The sequence below is a fragment of the Schistocerca gregaria genome, chromosome 3 (assembly GCF_023897955.1).
Source record: "Schistocerca gregaria isolate iqSchGreg1 chromosome 3, iqSchGreg1.2, whole genome shotgun sequence".
NCBI lineage: Eukaryota > Metazoa > Arthropoda > Insecta > Orthoptera > Acrididae > Schistocerca > Schistocerca gregaria.
Genome location: NC_064922.1, coordinates 726,269,848 through 726,293,601, shown reverse-complemented (window position 1 = coordinate 726,293,601; position 23,754 = coordinate 726,269,848). Strand labels below are relative to the sequence as shown.

General features: G+C 40.8%; 1 protein-coding gene across 1 annotated transcript in view; it reads left to right on the top strand.

Moving 5' to 3' along the window:
* LOC126355582 (glutamate receptor ionotropic, NMDA 2B) overlaps positions 1-23,754 on the top strand; it is a 1,429,141-nt gene that overhangs the window by 573,720 nt on the left and 831,667 nt on the right. Inside the window, exon 5 of the mRNA XM_050005946.1 lies at positions 6,444-6,627. Within this exon, the coding sequence (XP_049861903.1) occupies positions 6,444-6,627 (184 nt within the window). The remainder of the gene's footprint in view (positions 1-6,443; positions 6,628-23,754) is intronic.

The window sequence follows — 23,754 nt, the reverse complement described above, 5'->3', positions numbered from 1 at the left end:
CACAGGTTTTATTGAAAACGTCACTCAACGCCATTTTATGAGTTCTAAGTTTTGATCTGCTGATTGTAGTGGCGGAGACATCGTTATACACATATATATTTAACTACCTTGATTGCTTAATTTACACATATCCTCAATACTTGCGGACTTGGGAAATATATTTCCTTTATTATAAATAAATCATACACTCCGTACATTCTAGAAAAATTTAAAAAACACGTAATTCGATATTCTCCATCGCCTGTAGTGAAAAAAATACTTTGACTTGACAAGGTGAGAAGATAAACATACACAGCTCGATAATCTCGTCCACAACAATAATTCCTAGATAAACAAGAGACTAATTTCACGTGCGCACCACTCATGTTTATCGTCTACGTGGAACCTTTTCTATTACATGATCCATGAATAAACAATTCACTCATTAGAGAAGAAACCACCCGGAGGGTATAAAATCAGAACCACCTCACACCCAGGTGATGACACAGTGAGCAGGTGCGTGCGCCGACAGTCATTTGCATTGCACCCACAAGGGGAGGGCCTCAGCCACGGCCAACCGATTCTGCTCATATTTGGCAGGGTGCTTGTGTACAGTCTGGGACGAAACACTCTAAAATATTTTGGCACACCAAGCACCCGTTTCTGAGGAAATTACCCCGAAAGTTCATGAAGCACAATAGACTCACAACTGACGGGTCGGTAGGAAATACAGCGCTGCAATGTTCTGGTGCTTTACATGAAAGTGGGCCAATTAAAGTGGCTTTTCAACGTTCGATACTGAAATGTAATCTGTTTTCTTATAACAGACACATTTTACGTAGTTACTAAAGTCTCATAATTTTAAATTTCCCACACAGTATATAGTGCAATAGATCGTAAAGTGATCCAGAATGATCGACTGTGAAAATATCAATACTTCTCGAGTTGTTCAGAATTACATAAAATGCCTTACAGTCATGTGAGTATAAATTTTAAGTGAATTATGTATGTGTCGAAGTTACCAGGCTATTTCAAATCAGTCTAATGAGGGCGACTGCATCAAGAAGATCAAGTGTGAATGACTCTGATGAATTTTGTCTTCAGGTCTCTGACTCTCAAAAGCAGGAGGGAGAACATAAGCTTGTAACGTCCCCTTAGAACAATTGTGCAAGACTTTGCTTAAACTGACACACAATATTTTTAGCGCAACGCAATCTGACTTTCAATAATCCCTACAAAAGAATGGCCCTGACTAATATTAATCTATACCTTTCACAAATCACTTACCTCACCAAAAACCTAAACAGCCAACTTACAAGCTCATTTGTCAAAAAAGCTTATCTATCTTATGTCGGTGTGAAGTTAGGAGATGTGAAGTTAGGAGACGAAGACAATACTTTTGTTCTGTGCCAGTAGCATATTCTCTTCACTTAAATAAAACCTACGAAAATAAGGAGATCCTGCTAAAGGAATTAAACTATTCGAAATAATATCATTTTGTATGTGGTGAGCTGAAAGTAATCGGAATACTCTGAAACAACAGTCAAGCTTTACGAAGTTATTTTCGGTGCCTCTGGAGTAGTAGTGTCCGTGAGTAGAATAAAATGGCCTGCCAGAACAACAATGAAACCTGGGCAGAAAAATGTGATACGAGAATCTCTGGTGATACAAAAGAAAGTCATCCCACCGCCTCTTCATATTAGTTGGGGCAGCATGAAACAGTTCGACAAAACTTTGCCTAAAGAAGGTGATTGTTTTAAGTACATAAATTCGAAATTTTCTTTTCTGTCTGAAGTTAAACATAAAGGAGCAATATTTGTGAGACCGAACATTAGAAGTCTGATGACAGATGATGTATTTTGAAATGTACTAACGCAGGAAAAACGAATGGCTTCTTAGGGAATGGGAAACATACAGATTTCAGACCCCTGGTGGAAAATATGTTTATAGTTTTGAAAAATTTAGGACGCAATATGAGCTATAAAACCCACTTCTTCCCTCGGAGTCTTGGAGATGTTAACGAAGAATGTGGAGGAATGACTCATTAACACTTGAAAGAAATATAATCACGTTTTCAATGCATGTGGGATGAAGGGATGATGGCTCACTACTGTTGGCTTCTAAAAAGAGATACAGCACAGAAGAAAATATCGAAAAAAAAATTCAGTGTGAAGAGAATGCGGTACTGGAACAGTGCAGTGTCTCTGTAAGATTTTGAATATGTTTATCTTAAAACGTGATTAGGTCTCAATAAAGGCTAGCAGTTAATAGAAATCACCCTTCACGTTGAAAAGCTGTGAACAAACATTTAATTTGCAGCCCTGAGTAACTGAAATCTGAACATTTTTCAACAACATATTTGAGCAGTCGCATAGTTTCTTAGAAATCGGTTGAAAGCAACTTTTCCTGCCGCCGCTTAAGTTCCCATAATGTAAGAGTTATTAGCCGAAAGCACCGCTGGAGTACCGACCAAGGCATCTGGGTGCGCAGCGAATAACCTGTGTTCGATACTCAGTTGCATTCTGCAGGTTCTTTTTTGTATTTGTGTGTTTTTCCGCTTTGGAATTGGTGGCCACAGGACATTTCGTAAGGTAAGTAACGCTATAGGGAATAATAAAAGATGGCAAAATAAATTTCATCAACGACTGGGATTAGTAAAGAAATAAAAATGTAAGCCTGATCGATGTACTATGGCTCTTTCAGTCACTCTGTTACGTGTGTTAAGTTGGCTTCGTATAACGAGGTATCTGTTATATTACTAGAAGCAGATATACTCGTGGAACCAAGAACATCTAACAGACACAGTCTTTGTACATCTATATCGTTCCTTCGATGCACTCGGAGGAATACAAACTTTGTTTACGTTTAAAAATACTTCTTTTTCGGGAATTAATTTTGATGCCTACCACACATATGATATCTATGTCTGGAAAATGTTTGTTGTAAGGTGACCGTAAGTTATGCTGTGAATCTTTATTCCATTTGCTCGGCTGTGCAATTCCTGCTGGATTTCTAGAAGCAGACTGTAATTTTGAATCCTTGAAATACAGTTGTTAACTTAGCGGTATAAATAAAATAATTATGTTTAACACATAAGGATGCAGTTTGGCGATATTACTTCTACCGCGCAAGTCGGTTGACCCTCGTTATTTAGAAATATGCTGTTCATACATGACGGTGCTAGTCTGTTCACCCGATGAGTCCATTATCAGAAAAAAACGTATCATTTCAAAATTATACCAAAATATAATTTGTAAATTTAATTCCTTTTTTTATAAATGTGGAGCAAGTGAATTAAATATTTCTTAAAGGGTCAGTTGAACGATTGACTCTTCTGTACCCCGAGGACGAAATGAAGCATTACTTTCTGATAAGCGCGGGAATATTCCAGACTCCGTGGTGGGTTGTTTTTCTCTCTTACCCCATAAGGTGCGCCGAATGCTCGTCTTTACAGTAGTCTTTCTCGGAATTGTTTTCATACGAAAAGATTTAAAATTTTAAATAATTACTAATCCAAGTCGTTCGAGAAATTGATTCGCCTGTCATTGTTCCTTATTGAGTTTCTTACCTTACTATCCCTTCTACTCCTACCTCTTTCGATGCCTACAAAATAAAAATGAAAAAACAAAGCTGCAGGATCCACGGAAAAACTCTATGAAGAAAGATTTTCCTCCCTTATGCGGCAACCTTCGCCGAATTCTCGTCTTTGCAGCGCTGGAGAAATGTATTCGCCGGATTTGCCATTACACCTCGTTGTCTTTCTTACCTTGCCACCCGTTCCGATGCAAGAAAAATAGAACTGAATAAACAAAGCTGCAGAATTCAACGGGAAATGGAAACCAGGCTCTATGCTTTCGAGTTATGTGAAGTGGTCGCTACGCCAGCTTCGCTTTACTTTAACAAGTCATACTTTATGGGTGCATATGCGGCAGTCGAAAAAGTTCCTTTCCTCGATTTCTGGGAAAATATTCCTTGGTGGACAACATATAAACCGAAGGAAAATGCTCAGGTTTCAATTACCTGATGATTCCGTTAATTCTGAGTCGATGGCGCGTCTTGAACTTAACGGATATACTTCTCAGAAGGAGGGGAGAGGGGGGGGGAGGTGATGTTGAGCCAAATTATTTTAGTGTTTTTCATTTTAAGTTGCACACAAGAGGCTTGCCAGATATGAGACGAATTGGTTTGGCGTGTCTGAGTGTTTCCCCTTGTCGCTAGTGCTGATAATAGAAAAATGTAGGATTCGAAAGAAGACCAGAGGGTTATAGTAAGTTCCCCTACAGCGGAAGTAGTGCAGGGAACGGCAGTTCTCACTCACATTCCGACCCCTGTGGCAATGGCTGCTACCGCAACCCACCGGTCTTCAGTAATGAGGGCACACACCTGCTGCACAATGGTATTGGTAACGCCGTGTGACGATTCAGACAGTACGTCATCGACCAGCGACATCTGTCATTCTTTGAATGGCTTGTGCCACGCCTTGGCCCTTGCATTGGTGTATTCAGTGGGTGAGATGACGGATATGCACGACCTGACAGATGGGAATGCTGCAGCAACACGTCAGCTCTATATTGGACGTTTGTCTGGGGGGGGGGGGATGTACCTTGTGGAAGGATGTTTGTATGACTTCCCCAACGCTTTCGAGAGTCAGGCTCATTGCACAAGAAAGTAGCAGATGGTTGGAGACTTCGTGATGTACGAACGACTGAGCTCGAAGAACGAACGAGTTCTTCGCACTTTGCATGAAACTCCATCAACTAGTACAAGGAGAATTTCGAGAAGGAAACAATCTGCGTGGATATCTTCTGCAAGCGTATCACCTCCAGTTTGTGCAAGATTAAATGAGACAGATTTTCAGCCAAGAACAACATTCTGTTAGCACATGATAGGGCAGTGTGCTGTTTTTTTTTTTTCAGTTATTAGCATGTATCTTAATCGCTGATGAGGTTGAATTTTCACGTGATATGAACTTTAGTTATCATAGCAATCACGTATGGGCTTGTGAAAACCTTAATTATTCACAAAAACACAAACATTAACAGGGCTTCAGCCTCAACGTGTGGTGTAAACTCACCAATGACTATCTCTTCTTTAGGCAACGTGTTACTGGACAAACGTATTTATCGTTATAAAATTTTCTCGCTCATAGTGGGGATGGTACAGCAACCAGTAACGTAGAATGAAGAAACAAGCTTGGTTGCAGGTTTGTGACTGGTATTTATTTACCAATTACTAGTTTCGCCTGATCCCAGCATATTCATACTGGCTGATACTAGATGGTGCTAAGCATATGGGGTACCGAGCATATAAAACGTCGCAGTAAATATTTGATAACGGTGATTACTTCATCGTATGTACAATTTTTCAGACATGAGTTACTTCATTTATTTGATGATGAACTTCTAGACGCTATTCAACGAAAGTGGTTTACCCACGATGGTGCTCCACCTCGATTTACAGGGATAGTTCGCCAGTACTTCGTCAAGCGGTTTCCGAGCAGGTAGATTGGCCGTCGGGCGTACATTGCATGGCCATTCAGTTTTTTCCTCTGGATACAATTAAAATTCTTGTTGTATTTAAGCCCCTTATAAATTGTCGACGTTAGGAGTGGGAGAGTATCTAAAACCTATTTTACCAAAATGGAACAAACCAGGGGTTTACCACGACGTACTTTAAGCTATGGACTGTAGGTTGAGGAAATGCATGGAAATAGGAGATCGTTACTTTGGTCATATCATTTTTGTGCCCTAAATAATAAATCTTAGGGTACCATTCTAAATATTAACGTGTAATTTTTGTAATGTTTTGAAGTTAGTTTTAGTCACTGTATATGGGTTTTTCGAGCCCGCACGATTTAAGAGAAATACAGATTTCTGCCACGATTCGGTACTGTGTTAAATTAAATGGGGACAAGTGAAAATTTTTGCTGGACCAGGATTCGAACCCAGATTTCGCCCTTTATGTGGGCGGTTGGTCTAATAGCTTCGGCTATCCGCATAATCTTTGCGTCCAAAGCAAAATCGCAACTTGTTGAACAATACACATGTAGCGTCCACAGTCCATTATCCTCAATGCTCGCCTGTTTACCTGATTATTCAGTCATATTGTGCATCCCCACTGAAGTTAACATTAGCGTCAATCTACATCTATAGGCTAGAACTCTTGCGGTATTCAGGTAAAGCAGCGAGCAAAGAATGGTGCATGCTATATGCGTAGTGTGGGACAAGCTGAAACTGTGTGTTGGATGGAAATGGTGTCCTGATAGCTGAACCAATTCAGGCGACAACTCGCGGCAAGCGGGAAATCCGCGCTTGACTGCTGGTCTAGCACAAATTTTCCCTTGTCATCACTGCATTTAATTCGATGCCTAATTTCGGCTGATATCTGTACTTCTTATAGGCGCTGTATAAAAATGGTGCCTGTGACGACACATGTATTAATTCTATTACTGTGTCTGTTGGTAGGTGTGCACTTCGACACGAGCAGCTCGTCGCTGGTGAACGAGATCACGACGGCCATCAAGGTGTACGCGTACGGCGTGGAAGACTTCGTTAACGACGCCCGCAACGCCGATCTGTCGCTCAACACGCAGCTGAGCTGCCACGGCGCCGGAGATTCGCGCTGGAAAACCGGCGACCGCTTCTTCCGGTGAGTGCCGCTGCCGGCGCCTGCTCCGCCGCCCACTCTCATCACCAAAAGTCTACCACAAAATCGTTGTCTGCGAATTATTGCTGCAACAAAGTTGGTTCCTTGGTGAATCGCTGACTGCGATTTAGCATTCGAAGATTCACTTTTCGTTTGTAAATAATTCACTGGCAGCAGGAAGAAATAAACTATTTATTTACTAATAGTTTACAGAATGATTTTCCCGCTGCAGTGAAGTGTGTGCTGATTCGAAATTTCCGTGTAAATTGCTATTGTGTGTGGATGGAGGTTCGAACCTCGGACCTTTCTCTTTCGCTGGGAAGTGGTCCACTGAATGAGCTAGCCAAGCCGCCGTCACATCATTTCTTCTGCCAGTACCTTATCCTCTACCTTGTCTCCACAATAACCTTCCTTAGAGGAGTGGTAGTGTTTCAAGTTACGCACGAGAAATTTTGTGAATTTTGGAAGTTAGGAGAAGAGGTACTGGCGAAAGTGAAGCTGTGAAATGGGTCTACATCTACATCTACATGGATACTCTGCTAATCACATTTACGTGCCTAGCAGAGGGTTCATAGAATAGCTCGCGGAAGGAACGATAACCTATATCTTTCCGTACGAGCTCTGATTTCCCTTATTTTATCGTGGTGGTAGTTTCTCTCTATGTAGGTCAGTGTCAATAAAATATTTCCATAATTTTTTCATAATTTGGGGTCACAGACGTAATATATTTCTTTAAAGCCAGTACCGCCATTACACTGTTTTTTATTTGTAGTGTTACATTTACACGATCATGATTTCGGCTTTAATGTCCCATTATCAAGTGTTCTGAAATCATGGTCGTGCAAATGTAACACTACAAATAAAAAACAGTCTAATGGCTGTACTGACATTAAAGAAAAATATTTTCTCATTCGGAGGAGAAAGTTGATGTTTAAAATTTCGTGAGGAGATTCCTTCACAGCGAAAAACGCCTTTGTTTCCCAAAACCTGTATCATTTCAGCGACACTCTCTCCCCGATCTCGCGATATTATAAAACGTGCTGCCCTTCTTTGAACTTTTTCGAAGTATTCGGTCAATGCCATCTGGTAAGGATCCCACACTGCGCAGCAATATTCTAAAAGAGGACGGACAAGCGTAGTGTAGGCAGTCTCCTTAGTAGATTTGTTACATTTTCTAAGTGTCCTGCCAAAAAAACGCAGTCTTTCGTTAGCCTTCCTCACAATATCTTCTGTGTGTCCCTTCCAATTTTTGTTTGTAATTGTAATTCCTAGGGATATAGTTGAAATAACGGCCATAAGATTTGACTGACATATCGTGTAACCGAAGTTCAACGGATTCCTCTTAGCACTCATGTGGAGACCTCAGAAGTTTCGTTATTTAGGGTCAATTACAAATTTTCGCACCATACAGATGTATTTTCTAAATCGTTTTGCAATTCGTTTCGATCTTCTGATGATTTTATTAGTCGATATACGACAGCGTCATCTGCAAACAATTTAAGACGGCTGCTCAGATTGTCTCTCAAATCGTTTATATAGATAAGGAATAGCAAAGGGCCTATAACACTACCTTGGGGAACGCAAGAAATCATTTTTGTTTTACTCGATGACTTTCCACCATTTACTTCGAACTGTGAGCTCCCTGACAGGAAATCACGAATCCAGTCACGTAACTGAGACAATATTCCATAAGCACGCAGTTGCACTCAAAGCCGCTTGTGTGGTACAGTGTCAAAAGCCTTCCGGAAATCCATAAATAGAGAAACAATTTGAAATCCCTTGTCAATAGCACTCAACACTTCATGCGAGTAAAGAGCTTGTTGTCTTTCACAAGACCGATGTTTTCTAAATCCATGTTGACTTTGTGACAATAGTCCGTTTTCTTCAAAGTAAATCATAATGTTCGAAGGCAATATATTTTCCAAAATCCTGCTGCACATCGACGTAAATGATACGGGCCTGTATTTTAGTAGATTACTACTACTACCTTTTTTGAATATTGCTGTGTCGTGTGCAACTTTCCAGTCTTTGGGTACGGATCTTTCGTCGAGCGAACGGTTGTATATGATTGTTAAGTATGGAACTATTGCATCAGCATACTCTGAAAGGAATCTAATTAGCATACAGTTTGAACCAGACGATTTGCTGTTATTAAGTGATTTAAGTTGCTCCACTACTGCGAGGATATTTACTTCTACGTTACTCATGTTGGCAGCTGTTCGTGTTTCGAATTCTGGAATATTTACGTCGTCTTCTTTTGTGAAGGCATTTCAGAAGCTTTGGCAGCACTGTCTTCGATAGTATCTCGATTGCTATCGCGCAGAGGAGGCACTGATTGTGTCTTGCCGCTAGCATAATTAACGTACGACCAGAATCTCTTTAGATTTTCTGCCAGGTTTCGAGACAAAGTTTCGTTGTGGAAAGTATTGTAAGTATCTTGCATTGAAGTCCGCGCTAAATTTCGAGCTTCTGTAAAAGACAGCCAATCTCGCAGATTTTGAGTCTGTTTAAATTTGGCATGTTTATTTCGTTTATTCTGTAACTGTGTTCTCACCGGTTTTGGGTACCAAGGAGGATCACCTACGTCGTTTGTTAATTTATTTGGTCCAAATCTCTCAATAGCTGCCGAAACTATTTCTTTGAATTCAAACCACATCTGGTCTACACTTTTAATTTGGAAGGCGTGGAGATTGTCCCTCTGGAAGGCGCAAGTGAACTTTTATCTGATTTTTTGAATAGGCATATTTTTCATTGATTTTTTGGGGGATTTTGGGGTTACAACATTCAATCTCTCTACAATAATCCTGTGTTCACTTATCCTCGTATCCGTTTTGAACCTCGTTATTAACTCAGGATTATTTGTTGCCAAGATTCATGTGCGTTTTCATACTTGACATCAGTCATCATTGGATAGCTCAGTTGATCGAGGACTTGTCTATGGAAGGCAATGTTCAGGTTCAAGTGTCGATCTGACGCACGGTTTATTTTGCCAGGAAGTTTCATATAGTAAATGACTTGGACTTACTGTAAATGTTTACTAACGAGGAAAAAGTGCACGATTTTATCTCGACAGCTAAATTGAGGGAAATATTGCCTTAACCGTGTGAAAGTAAGATTATGAGTGGAGTGGAAACAGTCAGAGAATGTTTTAGGTGAGAGAGTGAAAATACTAACAGATACAGTACATTGCGACAGAAAAGCAACATGAGAGATTTCTACAAATTTTTCTCCCATTGACAATTCAGTTTCTTTTTATCTACCAGTACTTAATGACCCACTGATTATGGTGTGGTCTGTATGGTGCTGTTGTTCGGGTTGCATGCTATTTTATTTTGCTGAAATATTGGAATACACTCAAAGACAAAAAAGAAACGACCTATGCCGAAAGAACTGTCCGAATGGGACAGAAATCGGCAGATCTGATTTAAGTGTACAGACAAATAAATGATTACAATTTCCGAAAAATTGATTATTTGTTCGAGAGAAAGACCTTTACAAACTGAGCAAGTCAATAGTACATTGGTCCACCACAGGCCCTTATGCGAACAGTTATTCGATTTGGCGTCGAAAGGTAGAGTTGGATGTCTCCCTGGGAGACAGCGGGCTGAGTCCTAACTGCCACTCAAATTGTCAAAATCCCGAGCAAGTCTGAGGGCCCGGTCCATAATGCTCCAAACGTTCTCAGTTGGGAATAGATCCGGTGACGTTTCTGGTCAATGGCGGGTTTAGCAAGCACAAAGACAGGCAGTAGAAACTCTTGCCGAATGAGAGCGAGTATTATCTTGCTGAAATGTGTGTCCAGAATGGCTTGCCATAAATGGTAAAAAAAAAAAAAAAAATAAGCGGACGTAGAATATAGTCGACGTACTGCTGTGCTGTAAGGGTGCGAGAGATGACAACCAATGGGATACTGCTATGACCTTGTTGGGGCGACAATCAGATTGGCATCCTACAGCTGTCCTGGGCAACTCCAGACGTATTTTCAGCCTGGAATCGCATTGACTGGAGTAGATAGGTCTTCAGTGATGAGTCCAGCTTCCAGCTGAGCCCCGACGACCAGCGAAGATGTATCTGGAAGGTATAGTAGAGATGGGATCGGATTGCAAAGCTGCTCTGCACCACTCTCATGGGTAAGATCGCACAGAGCAGATTGCACAGCGCCTTGAGGCGTCTCTTTGTTCTGTGCACTCTTGGCACAGTGATACAGCTTGCAACTGGCTTTCCTCACTGAACACCTCCCCATCTAAGTTCAGCTTTTTATAAAAATAATGTTATGTCTAAGTCATAATTATTTTGTCATGTATGGTAGTCCATGTACACAGGTTGTCTCAAGGGGATTGGACAGTATTCTTGGATATGACAGGAACCGTCATTTGAAGCAAAAAAGAAACTAATTTTGTACGTTTTTCTTGAATAACACGAAATCCGCACCCTGTAGTGGCAAAGTGTCACTCTTTCTGTAGGAGTTATAATTAGTGTGAAGGTTGAGAGAAAATAATGAAAATTTCGAGCGGCGTGCATGAGCTGAGATGTATGTAGGTTTTGTAAGCCAATCCGAGGTAGTTTCCCAACTTGATAGCCTACGTGTGGTATATCAGATAATTCCTCTCGACTTCATCTGCATTGGTGTAGCACATTGAAAATGACAATAAGTAGTAATAAAGGAAACAAATAACAATATGCATTAAATATGTTCTGTCTCCGGAACCATTCAGAATAGCGCGTATGTCCATATAAAATTCTCTGCTCCGAATGATAGTTCCTTTCGTCCCTGAATGCTGATCATTCATCCTGGAACAACGTGTACGTTATGTTTAATTTTTTAATTATTCGTTTAACCTGGACAGGCTGATGCCTTCAGGAACCTCTTACATCAAACCAAATGTTTTATATAATTCCAAAACTTATTAAAATCACAATGACTTACAAAAAATCATGGTATTTCTAATATGGTATCTCTACTTCTCTCTGCAAGTATCAGGCATTTGGCTGTTACGCCCTCTTGATTAAAATTGTTGATCTTCCTCTGACTTCCTAAATATCTTCTTCCCACTGTGTGATATCATCAACAATGTGCTTAGTTGCTCTTCTTAGAAATTGGATTTCTAGTGCTTGTGTTCTAATAGGAACGAGTGTTTGTGCTTTGTTGTCCAGGCAAGAGCTTCACCCTGTAGGGAGCAGTAGTTATTGTGAGCAGTAACAGGTCAACAAAGAGCTTCATCGTTTGGACTGTAACGGCGTCCTGCACAGTAAACGCCGATCTGAAGGATTTTTCGATGGCGTTGTCACCTCAAGAAAGAATTTTTTCGCGACTACCGTCATTTACCTGCGTCAAACGTACATTAAGTCTGTGTTTTGTTTGCAGTTCAATGACAGTTATCACTGAAATCAAATTCTGCTCTAGTTCCTTGGTTTGAACAAAGGGATCAGCTACAGCTTCTACCTTTCCTACACTTCTCTAGATCACACCAGCTTTTCCATAGAGCAACTGGTCTTTATGCATTGGATTAATTTATTGGCTTTCCTAGTTATGTTTTTCGCTCAGAATGAGTGACTCTGCTTTTTTCTTGTAATCATTTTTATTTCCGATGGCAGAAGGTCGTTTTTACAGGTTTCCGGTCTTTTTGGGAATTACATTTATTGTGCAATCGAGTTAGTTTGGTAGTAAAACGATGGAGCTTGTCTTTCAAGTCCAGGAACTGAGTGAAAGTCGTCTCCGAAATTATCTCTTGCGCTTCCGATGCAAGTTCAGGTACTCTGATACTCTTAAAGTCTCAGTATGTTGTTAGTTACAGTTTATTCCTTGGATACTTTAGACAGTAAGTCATGAATATCATGATGTGAGCTGATTCCAGGTAAGAATCTTTTTGCTAGTGGGTTTCGTGGCAGATATATGTATGAGATTGTGACTAAGGGCTGCGTTATGAGTAGGCGCATGTTGAAATACTGTTACATTTGAAGAAGAAACTACACACCTGAATTTCAAATTGAAAGGGGCAGAGCATTTATGTGATACTAGCATTATCTGTGTGCTCCTAAGTCGATCGAATTTTGAAAGGTCACTTTTGAAACAGGCTATCCCACCTACTTTCGGGGTCTGTAGAGGTTGCAGATAGGCAAATTTTGTTAAGGGATTTGATATTTACGAACTTATTTTAGACTGGTTTGACTTCATTACTATTATCTGTGAGTGGAAAGTGTGGTAATATGTCGACGTGTTTGTATTCCACTGCTTCACCTCCTCATCTGTTACTTCTTTGGTGTCTTAGGACATTGGAGTCTATATTTGCGAAAATAGAAAGCATACTTGGATTGAGCCAGGCGTCCATGTTAGTTAGAAGAAAGACGTGGATGTCGATATTGTGAAATATACGACAGAGTTCGACGAAATGAGCTGAATGTGATGGCCTACTAGCTTCTACAGTAACAATACAGACACACTGGTAGAACCTGTGGCTGCATGAGCAGACAACTTGGTAGCTCCTAAACCACAGGCTTTACAGTTCATTTGCACTGCCTTTTTCCAGCGTTTATCCGCACCATTATCCTTCCATCACGCTATATAGCCCAAGTTCGGATATTACATTATTCAAAACTTTTATCTTTCACCAGTGAAATCCTCGCGTATTGTCAGATTTGTCTTCGCGAGTTCCTTAATCACTATCACTGTTTCAGACCTTTCCGTATATGATACACACTTTATGAGTGTGGATCTAGGTTTCGCTGATCAAAACGTCCTACATCCTTTTCTATAACTTCTGATTATAGATTGTGCTGCATGGATATTTATTTTCACTTTAAGCTTTCATAATTTAAAATGTCTACGTTAACAGCAAATATTTAATTTTTCTAGCGTGCTTTTCAGTGCTGCACAACAATATATCAATTACATTGCCTTTGACTAAAAGAATTACGAGTGATGTACGGTACCATTTTACCAAAATCGGAGGAAAACGGAAATGTCGCTGCTGTCAGCAGACAACTTCCATGGCTTCTGGTTCATCACCAAACCTGAAGGGACATCTAAAATCGGAAGATTCTGTTGTACCTATAGAAGGATGTGAGTCAGGAAGCCGATCAAGATCGCCATCAATCGAAGTAGAAATTCGAGAAATCATTTCTCGTGAACCATCCTCACTAACGTCTGCTTGCACCTCAGGTGAAGGTGTCCTCTCAGAAAGACGTGTCTCAAGCTTTATCCATCCTATATGTGTCCTCAGGTTCTGGACTAAGTCCTGATTTATTTCCTTTTGTGATGCCCTCACACCCAGCTGCATTTAATTTACAATAACTAATAAGGAAGTGTTTTAATGTGATAAAGACGCTCACCTGAAGTAAAAGTATGGCATTAAATATTCAGTTTTTAAAAATGATTTGCAGAAAATACCATCCTTTCTCTGTAGTTGAAGACAAAAAATTTGAAAAAAATATGCTTTGTCCACATTTAATTTACCGAGTCGACAAAAATTGTCAAAATCTCTAACTCCTAGTTCGTATCATGTGTAGTTCGATGAAATTAAATAAGATTTGGCCACCGCAAAGGCTGTCTGCATTACCACTGATGTGTGGAAGAGCGTAAATATCATTAGGTTCTATGTTCTCACTACACATGTCGTAGATGAGAAGAGTGAACTAAGGTCATATCTTTTACAGTGTTCACAATTTCGTAGACAGGCACACGTCAGACAACATCTCAAACTGGGTAAAGTCTGTTACAGAAAACCGTTAACGATTTCAAAAGAACTGTGGTTTTTGAGAAGAGACCTTTTGCTTTAGCGAACTTGCTGAAATGTCAGTAAATTTAGAAAATGACAAATTGAAACTGAATAAGATGTCCTAACCAGATGGATTTCTACTTACGAAATGTTGCAAAAACTTACTTTAAATAAAGGCCCCATTATTTCTTGCATCGCTACTTTCGGTAGAAAATCTATCACCTTAAACTTAAAAGATAAAGAGAGGTAGTGCAACAGGTATTTATAAATCCTGAAAGTTTTCGATATGGTAACCAAAGAGATGTCCTCAGAGAAAACAGTCTCACATTGAAAACTGATAATCTTGCCAAGCATATTTCAACAAAACATAAGAAGTCTTAGAGACAATGTTAGTGAACTGTTTTTTGATACTGTCTCTGATATTGGGATATCGGAGCACTACTTAAATAATTTGACAATTCAGAGTCTTTATTTACCAGGATACAGATTAGGTGGTTATTTTTTAAAGAGTTCTTTGTTGAGTGGGGGAGTTGCCATGTATGTGAAAACCAGTATCCCATTTGAGTCCGTAGACTTATCATGGCATTACACTGATCAGTTATTTGAATGTTGTGCAGAGGCAGCTGAATTTAGTAAAACATAAACTTATATCTGTTGTTATTTATAGGTCCCCTAACTCTGACTTCAGAGCATTTCTACACGAGCTTGACAGGGTTCTTGGTTCACTTCATAGGAAGTACCCGAAATTAATTGTATGTGGTGACTTCACTATTGATATTGTATGTGACTGTGAAAGAAAAAGGATGTTAGAAAATCTTCTAAATTCATATGAACAGATGCAGATTGTGCTTTTTTCCAACCAGAGTGCGGGGGAACATCCATAAGCAATATATATATTCATTATTCATTACTAGGAGGGCATTCTGTTAGCGGAAAGGTCGATGGCCTTTCGGACCATGATCCATAAATTTTAACTCTAAAAGGTTTTTGTACTCGAACAAATGTTATATATAATCACAAACCATGTAGGAAAGCTAATCCAAAGGCCATATAGATTTTTTAACCCACGTTAAGGAGCAAGAGTGGCAGAATGTTTGTAATGCCGATAACATAGATGATAAATATGATGGTTTCCGTATCACATTTCTTGTGCTCTTTTAAATTTGCTTTCTATTAGAACATTCTAAACAGAGTAATAACAATAAAAGGCAGCCTGGGCGTCTGACTGGTGGGTAAGGATATCATGTAGACCAAAGTGGGAATTCTATCAAAATGTTAGAAGTAGTCACAATTGAGCTACAGTAGCCTATTACAAACAGTATTGTAAGGTGCTTAAAAATGTTATTAAGTAGGTGAACAGTATGTGGTACGCAAATAGAATAGCTAATTCACAGGATATAATTAAAACCCTGTGGTCATTGTGAGCGAAGTGTCTGGTCAGCAGCACAAGGTCGATGATATAACGTCAGTTCGTAATAAAAGTGTTTCTTTTACTGATAAGTCTGACGTATGTGCAATATTTAACAATCACTTGCTGGGTATTGCTGCAGAATTAAATAAAGACTTTGTTTCTACAGGTAACCATATATCTCTCTTGGAAAATGCCTTTCCAAGATTGATGTTTGAAATACTCCTCTGTGAAATTGACAAGGGGAAGACTGAGTCAGTAATTAAATCATTGAAGACTAAGGACTCTCATGGACCTGATGCATTAACTACCAGAATATTGAAATTCCGTGCTGCACGTCTTAGCCCTATACTTAGCCATATTTGTAATTTTTCATTAAAGAATGGTCAGTTTCCTGAATGATAAAGTAGTCAGTAGTAAAGTCACTTTATAAAAGGGATAATAAACACAGTTTTAGACCTTTTTAGACCTATTTCTATACCATCAGTGTTTGCTAAAGTTGTTGAAAAGGCTGTGTGTGCAAAAATAATTGATCATTTTATTTCATCTAATTTGCTATCAAATTCAAAGTTCGGTTTCAGAACTGGTTTAACAGCTGAAAATGCTATATTCTCTTTTTCTGTGAGTTAGTGGGTGAATTAAACAAAAGGTTTCGAACTCCAGAAGTTGGAGTATTATGGAATACGGGGAGTCGCTCACAACTTGTTCACCTCTTACTTTAACAACAGACAGCAGCAGGTCACTTATCCACTGTCTTGTGAATGGCTGTGATCTGGGGGTCTGAGTGGGTCACAGTTAAATGGGAGATGCTCCAAGGATCAATACTGGGGCCACTCCTGTTCCCTATTCATGTAAATGATATTCACTCTAGTATTACAGGTGATTCTGAAATATTGCTGTTTGCTGATGACACTAGCTTGGTAGTACCGGATGTTGTGTGTAACACTGACACTATTTCAAATAGTGCAGTTCATGGCATAAACTTATGGCTTGTAGAAAAGAAACTTACACTAAATCGTAGTAAGACTCACTTTTTACATTTTCTAATGGACAATTCAACAAAACCCGACGTTTAAATTTCACAGAATGGGCATATAATTAGTGAAACTGAACAATTCAAGTTTCCAAGTGTTCAGATAGATAGTAATGTGTCGTGGAAAGCCCACGTTCAGGTTCAAATGGCCCTGAGCACTATGGGACTTAACAGCTGTGGTCATCAGTCCCCTAGAAATTAGAACTACTTAAACCTAACTAACCTAAGGACATCACACACATCCATGCCCGAGGCAGGATTCGAAACTGCGACCGTAGCAGTCGCGCGATTCCGGACGGCGAGATCACGGCGGCCGCCCCCCCCCCCCCCTTCCACGTTCAGGATCTTGTTCAAAAACTTATTGCTGTCATTTTTACTATTCGAATGGTATCTGAATTAAGTGATAGTTCGACATGAAAGTGGTCTACTTTGCTTCACTCCACTCGCTTCTGAATTATGGTATTATACACTCCTGGAAATTGAAATAAGAACACCGTGAATTCATTGTCCCAGGAAGGGGAAACTTTATTGACACATTCCTGGGGTCAGATACATCACATGATCACACTGACAGAACCACAGGCACATAGACACAGGCAACAGAGCATGCACACTGTCGGCACTAGTACAGTGTATACCCACCTTTCGCAGCAATGCAGGCTGCTATTCTCCCATGGAGACGATCGTAGAGATGCTGGATGTAGTCCTGTGGAACGGCTTGCCATGCCATTTCCACCTGGCACCTCAGTTGGACCAGCGTTCGTGCTGGACGTGCAGACCGCGTGAGACGACGCTTCATCCAGTCCCAAACATGCTCAATGGGGGACAGATCCGGAGATCTTGCTGGGCAGGGTAGTTGACTTACACCTTCTAGAGCACGTTGGGTGGCACGGGATACATGCGGACGTGCATTGTCCTGTTGGAACAGCAAGTTCCCTTGCCGGTCTAGGAATGGTAGAACGATGGGTTCGATGACGGTTTGGATGTACCGTGCACTATTCAGTGTCCCTTCGACGATCACCAGAGGTGTACGGCCAGTGTAGGAGATCGCTCCCCACACCATGATGCCGGGTGTTGGCCCTGTGTGCCTCGGTTGTATGCAGTCCTGATTGTGGCGCTCACCTGCACAGCGCCAAACACGCATACGACCATCATTGGCACCAAGGCAGAAGCGACTCTCATCGCTGAAGACGACACGTCTCCATTCGTCCCTCCATTCACGCCTGTCGCGACACCACTGGAGGCGGGCTGCACGATGTTGGGGCGTGAGCGGAAGACGGCCTAATGGTGTGCGGGACCGTAGCCCAGCTTCATGGAGACGGTTGCGAATGATCCTCGCCGATACCCCAGGAGCAACAGTGTCCCTAATTTGCTGGGAAGTGGCGGTGTGGTCCCCTACGGCACTGCGTAGGATCCTACGGTCTTGGCGTGCATCCGTGCGTCGCTGCGGTCCGGTCCCAGGTCGACGGGCACGTGCACCTTCCGCCGACCACTGGCGACAACATCGATCTACTGTGGAGACCTCACGCCCCACGTGTTGAGCAATTCGGCGGTACGTCCACCCTTCTTCCCGCATGCCCACTATACGCCCTCGCTCAAAGTCCGTCAACTGCACATACGGTTCACGTCCACGGTGTCACGGCATGCTACCAGTGTTAAAGACTGCGATGGAGCTCCGTATGCCACGGCAAACTGGCTAACACTGACGGCGTCGGTGCACAAATGCTGCGCAGCTAGCGCCATTCGACGGCCAACACCGCGGTTCCTGGTGTGTCCGCTGTGCCGTGCGTGTGATCATTGCTTGTACAGCCCTCTCGCAATGTCCGGAGCAAGTGTGGTGGGTCAGACACACCGGTGTCAATGTGTTCTTTTTTCCATTTCCAGGAGTGTATTTTGGGGTAACTCTTCCTATTCTTAAAGGATATTTTTGGCTCAGAAACGGGTGGTTCGGTGAAATAAATGGTGTAAGTTTGCGAAACTCTTGTCGACCCTTGCTCGTTAGTCGGCATATTCTGACATTGGCCTCTCAATGTATGTATTCTTTATTGTCGTTTCTTGTTAAAGAATGTGAGATTATTCCCAAAAATTAACAGCTTTCACTCAATTAATGCTAGGCAGAAATCCAATCTGCATTTGGATCGCACTTCCTTGCCTCTTGTTCAGAAAGGTGTGCAGTATTCTGTACAGTACTAAACCACGCGCTTTCAAATCGAAACTGAAGAGTTTCCTCATGAGCCACTCCTCCTATTCTGTCGAGGAATTCCTTGAAAAATTAATCGGATTCCTGTGTTATATTGTTGATTGCGTTTACACAAAATTATGAATTACATTTTTTGGTTTCATTAACATTTTATTTTATCTATTAATGCTTTAATGTTGTAATCGCATTAATGATACATTCCATGACCTTTGAGATGTGCTCCACTATTTGATCATACGGACCTAGACATGTAAAATTAAAAAAAAAAGGTAATGAAACGGCAACTGAAATCTTTTAAAGGCAAAAATAATGAATGTCCTAAAGAAATTCATTAGTTCATAATTTCCACAAAGGTTTATCAGATTGGTTTGAGGTTATCTCTAAGAACGAATTGATTTGTCAGGCGACGTTACTGGCCACCGATTCAGAAGGATTCAGGATTGCTATACGAAGGCTATTGCATAAATGAAAGCGTTGGTTGTTCAACAGGGATAAACACGGCTCATTTCTCAACTAGTTACTACCGTAATGCATGAGATTTCTTCATTTTGGAAGGAGTTTGATGAAACGAAGCTTCAGACAAGGCAAGTGCAGCAATTGTCGACTTGAACGAATATTTAGTGGAGGGATATTTGCCTAGAAACAGCGATCCCTTAAACTGGTGGGAAATAAGATATTTGCTGTGGGAAACACGGTATCAATTGGTTCTAAAAGTGTTCACAGCAACATCATTACCATGTGAACGAATATTTTCAAAAGCAGGACAAATATGCAATGAGAACAGCAACAGAGTCACGTCGACTCAAATAGGTCAGATTTCATTCATAAATGACAATATTGATTAATTTTTGTTTTTGAGTTCATATATGGTAATATTGTCTGTTAATGACGACTGCAGATGCCGTTTATTTCTTATTTTGTATTTTTTCTATAAAAATATCAAAATATAACAAGAATCACTCTTCATTCTTAAAATTTTCCTCTTGATAAAATGATTAGGATTTTGTTGCAATATTTATAGTTTTTACGGCAGAGGACGTATAAAACCTTTATATCTGGGTTCAAATGGTTCAAATGGCTCTGAGAACTATAGGACGTAACCTCTGAGGTCATTAGTCCCCTAGAACCTAGAGCTACGTAAACCTAACTAACCTAAGGACATCACACACATCCGTTCCTGAGGCAAGATTCGATCCTGCGACCGTAGCGGTCGCGCGGTTCCAAACTGAAGCGCCTAGAATCGCTCGGCCACTCAGGCCGGCAAACCCTTATATCTCAAAATTACTAGGGACATAAAACGAAATTATTTCCCCTCTTTATACATTCTTTCCAAACAGGCTCCAATCAGATAAAAATACAAGTTTAGTGATCAGAATTAAAAAGGCCTTCGCTTTATTTATTTTGTGAGTGAGTGGTGAGTAATGAAAGATAACGAGTTCATTCCAGTGAGTGGCCAGTTCTGATTTGATCTCTGAAAATAATAGTTCTGTCCATCTTTCGTTTATAGGCATTTCTCAGTCCTGAGTACCTGGAAATCTTGCTTGTATGCCAGCAGAGAAACTGCAGATGGTTGCTAAACACCACTCAGCAGATGTTCTGTAACTTATTCATTAATTGATATCACATGGAAGCAACTGGCACAGAGCACAGTGGAGCACATTGTAAATACTGTTTGCTGGTGTTTAATATACTAACAGTCTTGCACAAAGTCAATCTGTGGTTGTACATTGTAGCCTCCAGCTTGGTTATACCATTTTCTTTAGCCAAGGAAGACATAAAAGTTTCTCACTGTCACTCATCTGACACTTTATGTTCAATGAGTAACGTTGTTACAATAACTTTGTTCACAACCACGCTTATAAATTTGGTGCGTTTCTTTACAGTTGGAGCTCAACCACGTTAAACAGTCAGTCCCAACTGTCTTATCGTTGTCCTTAGCCACGTTATTGTTTCCCTAGTAGTCTCCTTCCATAGAGGAGCTGTAGATGTATATTAGGTAGTCACACATCTGCATTTAATTAAAAATCATGGGAAAATCTCGCTTTATGTCTAAAGCGAAAAGGTAACAGTTGTCTACACGAATCTGCTTCAATATTTCAGGTAGCTGTTCCACTAGGACTTCCATTTAAATCCATTTTATATGATACAGACACGGAATTTGTGTATTTCATACAAATAATTTCTAATGCTTTCTTACAGATTTTTTTAAATATCCTTCATACTGCTACATTGTCATTGATGTGTAGGAGAGATGGTAGTTTTGCCTTGACGACGTGTCCTGCAGTGACGAATTTGGAGTATTTGCTCCGTAGATTGAAACGTCCCCTTAGAAATATTATGAATGTCAGTGGTGGAAAAACTCTTCTGCGTTATTTGATTTTCAAACAGCTGAGTAAAACTCAAAAAGTTTTCTCTTTACTTATTCTCATCATCACTAAACTGACACACAATATTTTTAGCGTAACGCAATCTGACTTTCAATAATCCCTACAAAAGAATTGCCCACCTTTCATGAATCACTTACCTCACAAAAATCTTCGTTACTCTAACTACTGCAATACAGCGAGCGCCAACAATGCCAGCTAAATGAAAGTCTTGTCCTCCTACATAATAAATAAAGAATGCGTAGCACTTTGGAGGAATACATGTTGACACTTTCCGCTACAACAGAAGCCTGACCGATTGCAGCTGCCAAGTCTTCTTTCATCCTCTAAAGAACCAAGATGGCAGCATTCCGGCATGTTATCATCACAGAAAACTATTTCCTAAGTTATTTGTTAAATGATACTACACGAAAGTGGCACAATGTGCAGTGGAGACTGAAAATACTATTTGTCGGTGTTAAATGCACCGAGTCAAATAAACGATCCACTTTTTTCCCAGCAGTAATAGTCTGCTGTAACGCAAACCCAAAGACATCCATTTGTTTCCTAAACTTCCACTTCTATAGGTAGGAATATGGGGAGTTGCTTTAGTACTGGTGTACTGTGATTTGTAATATACTCATGTTTTGAGCTCAAAATCCTGCGGTATTCTCTCCCAGTGCATTCGAGCTGCAAGTGAAACTCTAGTTACACTAAAGTGAGGATAGGAGCGTGAATGCCAGAGACTCCTGCGTGAACGTGCCGGCGGTGTGCCTGACAGACCTGCGAAATTGCTAAACAGAGAATTAGGCTTCAAGCCACACGCGGTATTACGTGGAAGCGGCATTCTGCTGACGGGCACACATGGGCAGTTTATGGAAGCCGAGCTTACAGTATAACAATTCGGCTTCTGGACCCGTTCGTTATTTCGTGGAAGCAGCAAACCCAAATCCCTTTTCTGCATTTCGGGAATCAGTCTGCGGCATCACCGGCGTATACGCGGATTTCAATGTAGCTGTAGTTGAACGTATTTAGCAGGTACACACACTTTCAGCAGTGGACTTTCTTTTTTTTATTAGTGTAAGAACTCATAGAGAATTGTTTCCGCCACAGTGCAAGAACGCGTCTATAGCGAACTACGCGGAAAAGGCAGCATACTTGAATTTGAATGAAAACTGTTCTTAGCATAAGAAATGGTTCAAGACACAGTCCAAACAGATAACGTTGCGTCCTAATAAAGAACGAGAAATAGTTCCAGTGTAATGTGAGTAGTTATTATTTTTAGTATAAATACGCTGATCAGCCGAAACGTTATCACCGCCACTTTTGATGCCGCATGGTGGCGTTGCGAGCATATGACGCTGTTAAAAAAGTAGCTATGCGGAGCGGACACGGGGCAATCAAAATTCGATCCTCGATCAAAGGAAACTCGTCAGCTCTTCGGCTGAACCACATTTTTTCTACACTAGATAGCTGGTCATCTCCACAAACGCCATCATCGAGGTGAACGGCGTTTCGAAACGTGCAGCGCGCCACGTACACAGACCGGCTGGCGAAGTGCTATGCTATGGGATACATTCTCCCGTACTTGCGTGGGCTCATTGTTACTAATCGTTGACATGCTGACAACTACGAACCACCTGAACCCGTTCATGCATGATGTCTTTCCCAACGACGATGTCATCTTTCAACGGCATAATTGTTCGTCTCCCGAAGCCCGAACCGTGCTACAGTGGTTTGAGGAGCATTATAGTGAACTCGCGTTGATGGCCCAGCGACCAAATTCGCCTGGTGTAAATCCTATAGAGCCAGATCTGGGTCGCTATCGGGCGTCATCACTGCCAACGCAAATCACCGAAATGCACGACCTGTGCATAGATATCGAATGCCACATACCCCTACAAACCTAACGACAAACTGTCGGATCCATGATACGCAGAATGAGTGATGGTTCTCATTCCAAAGACACTCAGACAAGGTATTACGCAGGTGGTCATAATATTTTGGCGCATCGGTGTATATCATTTGCACTTCACCATTCCTCTCAGTTTGGGAGAGATACATCTGAGAAACGAGAGTTTACTTTTTTTACTCATGTATGCCACAGGAGGTAAGTTCATTGCATCTGGGACTGATTATGAATGATTATTGGAACAAAAATAAGCCCTTCTCTGAAAGACGTCTGAGTTATAAATGCTTCGTTTGCTCTTGGTTTTATTCCTCTTGATGTTGGCCAGCGGTATTTCTTCTAAGACGTCAGTTCCACAATTTAGTTTCGTTTGTAACGAGAAATGCAAGGTATTTCTGGCCTTACGGAATCTCTCCATACAACTAACGTACACATGTGGCCGCATTTAAACCGCATGTACCTTATTGTAGGTATAGCCAGAACGAAACTATAAGATTTGTAA